Source organism: Talpa occidentalis, unplaced genomic scaffold (genome assembly GCF_014898055.3).
Source record: "Talpa occidentalis isolate TD23 unplaced genomic scaffold, MPIMG_talOcc4v2.1 talOcc4.17, whole genome shotgun sequence".
NCBI classification, from domain to species: Eukaryota; Metazoa; Chordata; class Mammalia; order Eulipotyphla; family Talpidae; genus Talpa; species Talpa occidentalis.
The window spans coordinates 27,682,226-27,696,029 of NW_023601754.1; the positions used below are offsets into that span (position 1 = coordinate 27,682,226).

At 50.1% G+C, this 13,804-nt stretch overlaps 1 protein-coding gene across 5 annotated transcripts in view; it reads right to left on the bottom strand.

The window, feature by feature from the left end:
* ANKRD27 (ankyrin repeat domain 27) overlaps nt 1-13,804 on the bottom strand; it is a 52,007-nt gene that overhangs the window by 17,924 nt on the left and 20,279 nt on the right. For all 5 annotated transcript variants that reach the window (XM_054697058.1, XM_037516361.2, XM_037516362.2 and 2 more), the window contains exons 9-20: nt 13,641-13,717; nt 12,659-12,780; nt 11,549-11,627; nt 10,910-11,042; nt 7,508-7,600; nt 6,330-6,457; nt 5,677-5,759; nt 4,095-4,210; nt 3,571-3,663; nt 1,804-2,001; nt 249-308; nt 34-153 (exon numbers count right to left, since the gene is read on the bottom strand). In XM_054697058.1, coding sequence (XP_054553033.1) covers nt 34-153; nt 249-308; nt 1,804-2,001; nt 3,571-3,663; nt 4,095-4,210; nt 5,677-5,759; nt 6,330-6,457; nt 7,508-7,600; nt 10,910-11,042; nt 11,549-11,627; nt 12,659-12,780; nt 13,641-13,717 — 1,302 coding nt within the window. The remainder of the gene's footprint in view (nt 1-33; nt 154-248; nt 309-1,803; nt 2,002-3,570; nt 3,664-4,094; nt 4,211-5,676; nt 5,760-6,329; nt 6,458-7,507; nt 7,601-10,909; nt 11,043-11,548; nt 11,628-12,658; nt 12,781-13,640; nt 13,718-13,804) is intronic.

Consider the following 13,804-nt stretch of genomic DNA (forward strand, 5'->3'; position numbering starts at 1 on the left):
GGTCTACCCTGCCCTCCCACCTCAGAGCCTCACTTCTTTGTAGTCCTTTCTGGGCTCCTCTTGTCTGGAGCTGGCGGATGTGGAGGAGAAGCTGGAGGTGGAGGACCCTTGACTGATAGAATCCACAGAACGCTGAGGGGGCAGCACAGGGACCTGTGGCAAGGTCCCAACGAGAGAGGAGACAGAAGAGGGTCAGAGATTTGTCCCTGGGCTCGGAGAGAGGCAACAAACCAGCCCTGTCGACTCACCTCTGAGGACTTCTGCCTCCTCTCCATGGACAGGTGACTGGCTTCCATTATAGACAGAATCTAGGATGAAGGGACATGAAAATACTGAATAAGATGGGTCATCAAAGCATTGTCACCCATAACACCCTGTCCATCTCCTTAGAAGGTCACGTCACCCAGTCATGCCCCTTGAGAGACAGAGGTCAAGGCTGGGAGCAAGTGGAGACTTACTGGGGATCACAATGATAAAGTCTGGGCTGCCTTCTACCATACCTGCTCCTGCTGTCTGAGCTCAGAGAGGCCTGGGAGCAGCGGGGCCTCTGAGGGCAACTCTCCCACTGGCATCCAGGACCTCAGGCGGGAGCAGCTCAGGTCCACGCCCAGAAGGCAGTCTCTCTTCTAGCCGATCTCCCTTTTCAAGGGGTTTTGGTAGAAGCTACAGTGGCTGAGGAGCCATTACCTCCTCATGGGCATCTCCCGGCAAAGGGCGGCACCACCCAGTCCTGTGAGCCTGGCTGCTGCAGAGCCAAGACCTCGCTGAAGGTATAGGCAGTACAGCCGAGGCCCCTGTTGTCAGGTGCATAGACCCACTTCAAAAACTGCTTCTGTGGGCCTTATGTTAAATTCTACACACACACACACACCCTGTAATAAGAGGGTGGGAGGGAACTTTCAGAGGTGGAAGACATTTTTCTGGCACAGATGGGGCTGATGGTCTCGTGGGCATGCAGATCTCTCCAGACTCCTCCAGCATTCAGCACACACAGCTTCCTGTGTGTCAGGCTCAGTACAGTGGTTTTAAAAATCAACAGAAAGTGTGCTGCTCTAGCAAGAACAAGCTAAAAGAATGACCCAGAAGAGAGCTAGAGATTGTGGACGGGTTTAAGACATCTGGAGGCCAGCACTGAACAAGGATGGTTTATGTGAGCCACAAGGGGGAGATGCTCTGACCCTGGGCATCCACTGCCCATGACTTATGCTGCCACTGTGCTTCACACACTCAAAAACACTTCTTTGAGGGTAGCTGATGAACCAGAGCTGCTGCTGGGAGATAGGGCAGGAGGAACCAGCCATGGCACGTCCCTGGCTCCCCACCCCCTGAAGAAGTGAGCACTTTCACCACATGGTGCCAAAAACTATTTCCAGAAATTACTTATTACTTCATTAACAAGTCACTTATGAAAGAAACAACGGCCAATGAAGCTCAACATTGGCCAAATGAGAATAGGTTTTTAGGAGCCTGGGAGGAAGTAATAGGAAACTGGTGCCCAGCACACCGGTGCCATCCCCTCTGCTGGCCGCTCTCAGTCAGAGACACTGTCCGTCTCCACCCCTCCATTTGCTCACAAACCAAGAGCGGGGGCGGGGGCAACTCTGCTGGGAATTTCAGTAAAACCAAAAATAACATAAATAAGTCAAGCCCATTAACAGCCAGGCCCCAAATGCAGCAGAGAGGGAGCAGGCCAAGTTCCGTTGTCAGGCACTAATGCACAGCTGCCTGGCACTGCCAAGACCCAAGCTGTGCACATTAATTTTTTTTTAAAGTCATACTGCTGCAATCAGATGAAAAAGCTACCTTTGAGTTTAACGCGCACTTGAGGGGCGTTTCTTTCAGTCGGTTCTGGATGTCTGTGGGTGCTCCATTTTGCAGCAACGTCTCTATGATGCCTTGATACCCCCACCGTGCAGCTATGTGAAGGGGGGTGTCTCCTTTCTCGTTACCCATGTCTAGTCGGCACGACTGCACGTCATAGTAGACCAACGCCTTCACACACTGCAAAGGAAATGGGAAGTCCTGAGCCGCATGCCCCATGGCCTCCATCATGCCCCCACTCAACTGTGGCTCTGTTCCCCAAGCCAATATGCAGTCAGTCGGACCTCAAGACTCAAGGTTACCTGGCCAGGACACATAGTGTTTGCAGAAGAACCCCAGTGCCAATCAATGAGAAAAGGTGGAATGAAATTGTGATGGAATTGTGTGCAGGAGCCTGCACAGTGGAACCGGGGCTGCCCTTCCTGAAGGCCCCTCATGCAGCTGGTCTTCTTGACACCTACTGTCCTTGGGCAATTGGATTTGGGGAGTGTTCCCCTCGTCCTCTAGTGACACTGATAAGGTGGCTCACTTGCCTAAACTCTTTGTACAACAACGAGGTTTATGTGAAAACCTGCTCTCCTGCGGAAGTCTGGGACTGTGGCACATGCCAGACACAGGTGTGGTGTGACCATCCTCCTCTAAGAATCTTGGGCCCTGTGTCCCTAACGACTCCCTAACTGCCAAGGGAATTAGCATGTTCCATCTGTCTCACGGGGAAAGGACTCCTTGAAGCTTGTGCCTGGTTTCCTCTGGCTCAAATGTGCCCTTCTGCTGTGAATCCTTTCACTGTAGTAAATTGGAGCCATGAGTGCACCCACATGCAGTGTCCTGGGAGCCCCCAGGCGAATAAGTAAGCCAAGGGTGGCCTCAGGGATGCTGAAATAACACAAAAAAAATAGATTACCAGGTAGCTATTAAAACTGGGCTAGATTGGGCCTCCCTGGTGGCGTACGGGTTAAGTCTCTGCGCTATCACACTATCACTGGTACGGCCTGAATTCGATCCCCGGCCAGGAAGCTACCCACATGGTGCAGCAGACCTCTCCTGTCTCACCCGCTGCTCTCCTCAGCAGTGTATTTCAGTAGATCTGCCTCTTCTGCTCCCCACTCTGTCTCTGGTGAATCCTCTCATCCCCTGCACCTCTGGCCTACACCCTTATTCTTCTATGCATAAATAAATAAATCTTTAAAAAAATGGGCTAGATCTACATTTACTAACCTAGAGGATTTCTGTGATGGACTGTTAGGTTAGGAAAGCTAGTTGCATAAAAATATATATGATGTGACCCCCATGTCTGCATATCAACCATGAGCCCAGCCTCCACCCCTGGCATATACAAACCTACCTACCTATATTATGAACAGAAGGGAGAAGAGAACATGGTGAGGGGAAAATATAACATGCAGCACACACATGCACGATTAAATACGATGTGAAAAATAGGAATTACATAATTCCTTGGTATTATGAAAGTGCAAAAACAGAGCATGTACAAAGGTGAGAACCAGGTGGTAGCAGTTAGCAGTGATAAATGAAAATATTGAATTTTAGGATATTGGGTGATTAGTTTTCAGTGTCTGTTCTTTCTATATAGCATCTGCAATAAGTTTCAAATTTTTTAAATTGAAACTATTCTAGGCCAATTGTTCCATCAATTACCAACAAACATATATTAAACTCGCTGGGGACCCACACGTTCCACGAGCAAGGAAGGGTAAAACCGCGCAGGGGATGGCAGGCGCCACTCACATCCTCATGTCCGTAGGTGCAGGCCAGGTGCAGCGGGGTGTTGCCGTTGTTATCTGGCACCTGGGTGCCCGCCTTGTAGTGCAGTAGCAGCAGCTTCCAAGGGAGAAAGAGAGAGAGAGGGGGGTGGGGGAGAGAGGTGAACTCCCACAAACCCTGCAGCACAGGCACGAGCTTCCCCAGAAGCGGGGCCTGGAGGAGTCTTATGGGGGTGGGAGGGGACATCTCTTTCATTTTCACTCATATTCTCCTAGAGTGAAAAGAATATCACCACTCTCATCCTTCCTTTACAAAAAGGTTAGCGATTTAAAAGTCCACAACCCCACCCTTCTCCCCCAAAGTTATGGGGCCATTTCAAATCTAGACCTGGTAGTCTATCAAGTGGACCCACAGGGAGGGGCCCTGGACACCGCCCCTCCTGAGCCATTGTGGGGATAGTGGGATGGAGCTCTAGGTTAGCACACCCGTAAAGGCAGAAGATGGAGGTGACTCACCCAAGGACCCGAGTGGGGATGGCGCTCACTTACCGTCACGCTCTGGTAACCCTTCTGACACGCGAGGTGGAGTGGTGTCGACCCGTGATAGTCCGTGGCGTTCACCACCGCGCCTTTGGAGACTAGCAGGTCAATGAGGGATGCCTGTCCTACAGAACAGAAGGACTTCACAACAGAGAAGGGGAGGGAAGGGGCTTTCCAAACCCCAAAGGCGAGGCTGCCTTGTTTTTGTTGCTTAATCTCTAGACATGAGACACACTTGCAGCAGTTTTCTGAATGAGAGGGCCCAGAGCTAACATCAAGTCACCGGTTCAGAGTACTGCGGGCAGCCCGTGGAGGGACCTGGATCCAGTCCACCTCAGCAAGGTAGAAAAGAGCTTTAGACCGTGACAGAGCATTCCATTGTTTCATCAATTTGTAAGACAGAATAGCATGCAACCATTAAAAAATATGGATGAGGGGCTCTTGGTGGCACAGGGGTTTAAGTCTTGTACCATTAAGCTATTGCCAGCCACTGTGGCCTGGGTTCAACCCTCTTCCTGGGCCAGGGAGCTGACCCACATGACTGACCCACACTATCACTGCTACGGCCTGTGTTCAATCCCCGGCCAGGGAGCTGACCCACATGGCGCAGCAGGCCTCTCCTGTCTCGCCCACTGCTCCCCTCAGCAGTGGATTTCAGTAGATCCGCCTGTTCTGCTCCCCACTCTGTCTCTGGTGAATCTTCTTACCCCCACCCCACATCTCTGGCCTACCCCAGTTCTTGTATGCATGAACAAATAAAAATAAATCTTTAAAAAAAAATAAATATGAGAGGCCTCCCCGGTGGTGCAGTGGGTTGAGCGCTGCGCTGTGAAGCTGTCCGCAGCCTCTGCACCGGGGGTTTGATTCCCAGCTGGCCAGGGAGAAACCCACATGGCATGGCAAATTGCCTTGCCGCTGCTCCCCTCAGCAGTGTCTTTGGTCCGTCTGCCTGTTCTGCTCCCCGTGCTCTTTGGTGAATTCTCTCAGCCTCCCAAGCATCTGACCTGTACCCCTGTTCTTGTATAAATACATGAATCTTTAAAAAAAAAAAATACAGATGAGAAGAAATGTTATATATTGCCCAGTGAAAAACACATAGTACATAATAGTGTGAGCCCTACAGTAACATATATTTTATGTTCACACACATGCACAGCATGTGGAAATTCCAGACACATCTGAGTCTAAACTATCTCTGGGAGACAGAAGGATGGCAGGTGATACTGGAGAAGGTAGTTTTCTATTTTGAATGTGCACTTCAAAACACAGTGAAGTTCTTTTGTAGAAACAGGACTGTTAAGAATCCCAATTCACACACCACTCTCACATCTCAGGTTGAGCCCTCCCTGGCTGGACTGCGTGCCGGGCAGTGCCGACGCCGGGTGGTGAGAGCAGGAATATGTGCTCATCCAGGGGAGCAGTCGGGGAGGCCTGAGAAACGCTTGCTGCTCTGCTCTTCCAGAGAAGCCCGTGGGGTGTCCCCCCACCACCCCAACTCCACTGGCCCCAGTCAGACAGGCCCCCACTGGGCTGCCCTTGGCTCCATTCCTTTGCTGTGACAGCCCACCGAGGCCAACCCCAGACCACATACCACAGAGGGCAGCCACATGGAGCGGTGTATGACCCCGGTCATCTCTGGAGAATGGAGTGACAATCGAGGGGTCATTCAACCTCCTATGAGAGAAAAGACACAGAAAAATGTACCCAGAGAACAGCACGGCAGAGCTGCGGGGACCAAGGGTAGGTCAGTACGGGGTGTGGGCCAAGCCAGGCCACTCAATGCCTGGAGGTCATCCAGGCCCTGTTCCATCTCCCGGGGGAGTGACTGAGACCTCTACTTCCAGCTTATTCCCTGACAGACATACTAGCAGGCATTTTTCAGCGTGAGGGGTCCCGCGTCCTGCTCCACCCCTGGAGGCCTTGACACCAGCAAAGCAGCAGGAGAAGGTCAAGGGGAGACCAAATGGCTGCTGGGCAGAGCTGGCTGTCCTCCTCCTCCATCCGAACACCTCTGAGGCTAAGGCAGGCCCTCTACCCTCCTACAGCCAGTGGTGCGACCAGGATTTTTACCACCTTCCTCCCACCCACCTTCTGCACAGAGGTTACTGTTTTACTTTACAGCATAGGAAGCTGAGTACGGTGAGGAAAGTTCCTTATTCAGAATCTCCTGGCAGACGAGAGGAGAGGCCTGGCCTAGGGCCTAGTCTCCCACTTCCCAGCACAGACAACACGGGCCTTTCTTACCCAGAGACCAGCTTCTCGCAGTCGTCACAGAAGCACAGAGGGTGGCACATCTTCTGGACAGCATCTCTGTCTTGCTCTCCTTGGCTCAGAAGTCTTTCCACTTCCTTCTGGTTGCCTGATGCAATGTGCTGAGGAGACAGACGCCAAGGGTACAATCAATGTGAAGGAATTACTTGCTTTTTACAAGGTGTGAGCTTTTGAGCGTCCACAGAGATGGATCTGTGTATGTCTCAATGGAATGAATCGCTCTCTGGGGTTTGTTTTGATTAATCCAGTTGGATGGGGTGGGGTAGCGATGAAACAAGATCTAGAGATTGCTACCTGGGGCTTCCTTCATTACATTGACTATTTTTGTAAATGTCAGAATGTTTCCATACTTAGAAAAACAACATGACAAAATTCCCAGAGCAGCAGCTGGAGGAGGGGCAATACATTCTGAACCCCAGTGTGGTTTTGACACCTCACTAGAACAAGCCTCAGCCCCACCCTGTCATATTCTAGCAGTCTTGGTTGGGAAACAGCTGCAGTTAGCAGGAGACTCCATCAACAAGCCAACCTGAAGGGCCCATTCCCTATGGTTCCTGGATGTGCTCCCCTCAGGGAATGAGATTCTGTTTTGGGGAGCACATCATCCAGGAAGGCTCTCTGTGGACCCCACTACAGCTGGGGGAGCCTGCATCACCAGGTCTCCCAGGAGCCCCGTCTTCTCCCAGCCCCACAAGTCACCTCGCTGGCCTCCAGCAGTGGGTCAGGTCTGAGTGGGGAGCTCACATGTGTGGTCCTCCATGAAACCACAGCCAGCACTGCGCCCCAACCCAGTGTACACTGACGCCCCAGTGACACGGGGCTTCTGGAGTCGGGGGAGGCCCAGCTCTGGCCTCTCAGCTGGCCCCAAAAGACATGCCGAATTTTTACAAGTGGACAGAAGATGGCCCAGCCGGAGGGTTCTGTGTCTAGTGCCCCTGGTGTGCATCCAGTGCAGCGACTACCCAGCACACGCTGGGGAGGTGGGCGGACGTGCCAGTGCCCACCATGACACCTTAGAGCACCCCACCGTGAACTCTGACTGAGCAGATGAAGGTCAGTGCACCTTTCACAGACCACCCTGTGGGAGCCCAGAGGCTCCGAGGAGGGGGTGCCCTCACACACCTGTGTCCACAGACTTCTTGGGATCCTACCTTGAAAAGGCAGTCGATGGGTGTGGACGTCATCTGAGACAGTAAACTCATCCTCTGCTTAAGTACCAGTCTGTCGCCCAGCCCCTCAGACTCCTGCAGGGAAAAGGAGCAATCTGTTTTGTCACAAGAGATGTCAGCGCGGGTCCTGTAAAACAGAGACTCCAGGAACCATCCTTGCCACTTCCCCAGAGCAGTGTCAGCAGTGCCCCCCACTCTCACTGGGCTGAGAGCAGCCCCTCGGCAGGCTGGGGGAGTTCTCATCTGTCCCTCCGGGATGCGGAAGCTCTGCTGCTAGGGCCCAGGAAGCAGCAACACCCTGGCCATGAGTGTGTGGACTGTGTCACCACTGAGTGTAGAATGTAGCATCACACTCCAAATGGGAGCCCCAGTACCCTGGCCGCCTCCTCTCTGCAGACTCCTATCCTGATTCTGACACACCATTCCCTGCCATTTTCTCTGGGCCTACCGACAGGAAAATCACTTGATGGCCTGGTCTATATTTCCCATTGTCACCTAACAGGAGAGAAGGGTTCTGGCTTTTTGAACAAACTTAATAAAACATCAAACTGGTCCAAAGTCCAATTAAGATACTGGGGTCCAGGGCCTCCCTCGTGGTGCAGAGGTTAAAGACACAGCGCTATCAAGCTATTGCCAGCCACTGCAGCACGAGTTCAATCGCCCGCCAGGAAGCTGACCCACATGGCACAGCAGACCTCTCCTGTCTCGCCCGCTGCTCCCCTCAGCAGTGGATTTCAGTGGATCCAACTGTTCTGCTCCCCACTCTGTCTCTGGTGAATTCCCTCAACCCCCACACCTCTGGTCTACACCCCAGTTCTTGTATACATAAAATAAACAAATATTTTTTTAAAAAAAAAGATACTGAGGTCCAGTCCTAACAAGCCTGTCCTTTTAAAAAAGGAAAAAAAGGGAAAAAAAAAAGATACGGCAGGTAATGTTTACCTTGCTAGAAATACCTAGAGTTCTAGCCTTACTTTACAAAATTATTTCAATGTTCACTTGGGCACCTGCAATTAATCTGCCTAAGGACAAATTAATTTCCTCAGGAAAGAATCTTGGTGGGAGGTAAAGGAATTTTTCCCAGTCAGCTGCTGCCAAAAGAACTCAGCAAACCCTGCCAGGGCTGTGAGACAGGGTTCCTTTCTTCAACTCCGGCTTAATGGTCCACCAAAGATAGAGGTGGGGTCCTCTGTGCAGCACACCAGCTGCCCTGAAAGGGTTAACTTGGCTAACAAACTCCAACATCTCATAGTGAGGGCCATTTTTGATCCCAGCTGCTATGTGCTATAAATAGCTCTAACGACCTGTTTTTCTCAGAGACTATAGAGAAGCCGCTTAGGGTCAGAGAAAGGACAGAGACATTGTTGTCAGGTGAGGTGGGGGCTCTTAGCTCGGGCTACTTGAAGGACCAATGAAGACTGGCAGATGTCCCAGGACTGACTCCTCAGGGAAGAAGGAACTACAGGAGAGACAGCGCGTTGGCTAAGTCCTGTGTGGGAAAGGGGTGACGGTAGTGGAAGCCCCATAAAGTGAGAAAGACCAGAAGCCTGCTAAGTGGGAGCAGAGAAGGTACAGATTCTTTTAGGGTGGTCCCCACAGGCTGGTTTTTGTTTTGTTTGTTTTGGCCCTCATTATAAAACTAGAGTCACCCCAGTAGTGTTTATTTTCAAAAGGTGAACGTCTTCACTTACGAAAATGCCTAACAAGCATTGACGGTCATCTCAAGTTTGACTACACCTTCAGCAGCAAGTGTCTTTGAAACTACATTATGTGATGTAAAAAAAATCTACAGTAAAATATAACTTGTTTAGAGATAAACAAAAAATTAAAAAAAAAAAAGTCAAACATGATTTGATGATGACTATTTAGCCGTTAAAGCTTTCCATGGAGACACTCTTGGGCAGCAGCTTCGCAAGTTCCTAGCTGGAACTGCCTTCTGAAAAGAAACTAGCTTGCGGCTCAGGCAAAGACATCACTGCAGACAGAATCCCAACCCAGAAGACAAGGAAGCCACAGAGCTGTTCCATCAATAAAGTGTGAGACCACCTCTCAGACCTGACCGCTAGAGACCCAAGGGACAGGCAGCCCAGCCACCCAGAGGCGGATACACACCTTGCCCCAAGGGCTGATGGGCCAACCACCTCCCATCAGGCAGAAGGACCAACACGCCTGCCAAGGACACACTGGGTAGTGTCCCTCCCTGGCCACCCAAGCTAACTGTCATCTGTGGAGATGGCCACGCCAGATGCCCTGGAGAACCAGGACACAGAGATATTAGCAGATATTAGTCTTCTAATCAGAGAAAAATAATAATAACACTATTCTTTTAGAGAAGAACAGTATACAATGCTATCATTTTTTTAAAGATTTATTATTATACAAGAATTGGGGTACAGGCCAGAGATGAATGGGAGAGTGAGAGAATTCACCAGAGAAACACAACAGGGGAACACAATAGGCAGACGGACCAAAGTACACTGCTGAGGGGAGCAGCGGGTGAGACAAGAGGTCTGCCCCACCATGTGGGTTTCTCCCTAGCCAGCCAGGAATTGAACTCATGCTGCAGTGGCTGCATATTGCTTCAAAAGTTGCATCTTAACCCATGTGCCATGAGGGAGGCCCTACAATGCTATTATTTCAACTAAGTATACGTGGAAAGGGAAGAGACTGGAAAATACATAAATGTGTGAAGAAAGAATGAATTTAGAGGAACTGCTTTTACCTACCTGTGGTGGTCTAGACAGCTAAGTGTTTTCCCAGCTATTTTAAATTATCACAACTTTGGGAGATTCTAGCATCAGTACAAACGTACAATGAGTGTTCCACCCTCAGAATGCTTGGTTTATAACACAGAAATCTCTATCAGTTTCAATTTTGCTATTTCTGGGTGTCCTGTCATGTCTTGCTGGTTGGCATATAGCAAAACAGGCCAGGGTCTGGTTTTAGAGTCTTGCCATTCACAGAAAAACACAACCCCCTCCCTGTGTCAAAGCTCTCCAACTCTTCATGGAAATAACAATGAGGCCTGCAGTCCTAAAATTGCATACGTGAATAATCTCATCTCTTGCCTCTCAGGGCAAGTTATCCAAATTTCACCACTTCTAGCTTCTACCCCAGTGCTTCTGATGCAGCACATTGAGGGTGATGAGGACTAATGAAGCAGGATATTAACACAGCGCATCCAACAATAATCTGTCAACTGTCACCATCAATTGGGTGCTGAATGTTTAGTCTGCTGGGAGGATGTCAAGCCTCACAGCCCTCAAACAGCAGAAACCCCATCCCCAGGAGGCCACTTGAAAGTCCCCCACCCCACCAAGCAACCTGAGACCTGTGTCAAAAGTGCCACAAGGCCCACATGACAGGCCAGGCGGGAGATCTTACCGGCGGTTTAACAGAGAGGCTTCCTTGCCGAATGTATTCGATTGCAGCCTCGATGGAGGTCAGGCAGTATCCCAGTTCATCTTTTGCTGAGCTGCTGAATCTGAAGTTTTTGATATAACTCAAATTCGCCATCCTAACAAAAGAGGAAAGAATGCTTTATTGTGCTGTATACAATGAACACTGCTGTAGCAATGATGCTATTGGCTTGGGGACTAAAGCCATTTAGCTCCAGGGAACTGACTGCTAAGCTGGAACCACTATTTAGAGTGTGTGCAATTAGGAAAATAAGTCAAACTACTTGCTACTTTCCTGGAAGAGGTTAGTTCTTGGAAAGCTGACCATTGTAAAGTGAGCTGTGGGCTCCTGTGGGGAGGGGATGGGCTTGGGACTAGACAGAGCTGATTCCAGCTTCCTGCTCAGCCACTGACAAGCTGCATGTTCCAGAATGAGCACCGTAAACTCTCTGGGCCTCAGTTTCCCCATCTGTATATGAAATAATAACCACTTACAGAATGAAGGGAGAGTGGGCACAGCACCCGGCTCATGAGAAGTATTCAGTTTCCTGGAGTTCCACTAAAACCACCACCGTACAGTGCTGCCAATTTAAAGCAGTATTTTAATGATGACAAAAAATATTACCAATTAGGGATCTCTGTTTTCACAAGCAAATACAACAGGACTGATAGCAGATCATCAGCACACATGGTCTCCAAGTTAACTGCAAGGGGAAATACATGTTCAAAGCTGTCCTGAGGTTCCAGGGGACCCAAAAAGCCTGTCAGCTCCCCACCAACACCCAACCCACAAAACCACAAGCCAATAAGATTGCACAACAGGGAGATATTCAAGTGTACAATTTCCTTTACAGTGCGCAGAATACAGGTCAGGTTCAAGGGAAAACAAAGGCCTGGCATTCCTGGAGCTTGTGCTAAGGAAGGAAACGCCAAACAGGTCACCCTTTGCCCCCTTTCTGGGTGGGTAAAGAGTCCAGGGAGGCTGGGGATAGTGAACACGAAGGAAGGGGTGCCCAGGGCCCCCAGCAAGCCTTTTTCCTCCTGAGATCATGTTCATTTGAGACACTGCAGAGGCTAATGGTGACGTGTCACTTGACTTTTTATTTTTCACTTTGCAACTTTAAGGAATCCATTTATACATTTAAAAATTCAAGAAGCGCAAAAGACCTAACCATGACAGCCCCTTCATCCCTGCCACCCAGTCTTCTTTCCCAGGGGTCCCTGCTGTTGCATCTCACACATCTTTCCAGAGACAAACTCACCATCACATATCCCGACAAACAGCCCACCCCTCTTTCTATTGTGCTGTGGGGCACACCAGGTGCACTCCAGCTGATTCCACTCCTTGTGCTTTGACAGTCCCTGCAGTCAGCACACACAGATCTGTCTCCCCGTTGCTTATTTTGTTTTGTTTTCTCTTTCATTATGGAAAATTTTTTGAATATGTAAATTAGAGAGAACAGGCTAATGAAGAGAGTAAGCCCCATGGAGCCATCAGCAGCTTGGCTCATGTTTGAGGCCAAAGCTTCTCGCTCATCATTTTCTTAATCACGCCTAACATAACTAGGCTCCTCAGCAGGACAGACTGTGGGGTGCTCACACTGGAAGGCTCTGTGTGCACTGGCCCCTCTGATGACTTCTTAAGATAGTGCTGCTCCATGACAGGTCTTGCATCTGGATACCTCGCCCCACCCCGCTCCCCCCTCCCCCACGAGCCCCCTTCCCCAGCACAAACCTCTCTGGCTGGGAGACTGTGTGATGAGCTGCACGACCTTCCACACGCAAACCAGCTTCTGCTGGGGAGACGTGCACTTATTCAGCTGAGCCAGTTCTCTCTTGGCACGAGGTATGTTGAAGCTGCAAAATAATTTGGAAGGTGCCAACAGTGTGAGGGCACTTCTTCCTGGATCTGATAACACACCTCAGATGCACATTGCTTACAACCACAAGAAAGGAGAAACAAAAACAGAAACCCAAAAGTAATCTAACTCAAATGTGTGGCAAAGCAGCACCTTCAGAGGTCCCGTTCAGGCTGCACGTGTTAAAACTGCACCAGAAAATCAGAGGAAAAAAGATTTAAATCCTTATCCCGAGCTAAATAGAGAGGAAAAGATTAAATGCAAACACTTTAGACATCTTTGCATGCTAATGAAACTTGAATTAAGGATTAAAAAAAAAAAGGTGGGCCTCCCTGGTGGTGCAGGCTGTTGAGCGCAGCACTGTGAAGCTGTCCACAGCCTCTGCAGCGCGGGTTCAATTCAGGCCGGCCGGGCTGAAACCCACATGGTGCGGCAGACCTCTCCTGTCTCGCCCACTGCTCCCCTCAGCAGTGTATTTCGTCAGTCTTCCTGTTCTGTTCCCCACTCTGTCTCTGGTGAATCCTCTCACCCTCCCATGCATCTGGTTCTTGTATAAATAAATAAATAAAAATCTTTTTTTTTAAAAAAAGGGGATTAAAAAAAGGTGCTTCTGCGGCTGAGTCCCACAGACCAGAACGTGGAGTCTATAGTCTGGACCCACCTGGGCCTGAGACCACTCTGCAGGGCCCAGCCCTTGTAGCGCCCCCTGCTGGCATGGGGGCACACAAACAGCTACAAGACAGCTGTCTGCCAACTTCCGGTCACAGGTAAACTGCACGACTCCTCAGGCCCAAGCACTGAAATTCATGCCCCAGCCCCGTGAGGACACCAAGCTGCTGCAACAGCCCACACCCTTACCTGAACTCAGGTTTCACGCCAATATCTTTCTGCTGAAGATCTTGAAGGCTTCTTGTGATTTTGTTAAAGGCGGCATCCTACCAACAGATTTTAATGGAGCTTCAAATTTTGTAAAAGACACTGAGTAAAGGTCTCCATGGTGAGCGACGCTGATCGGTTCCTAC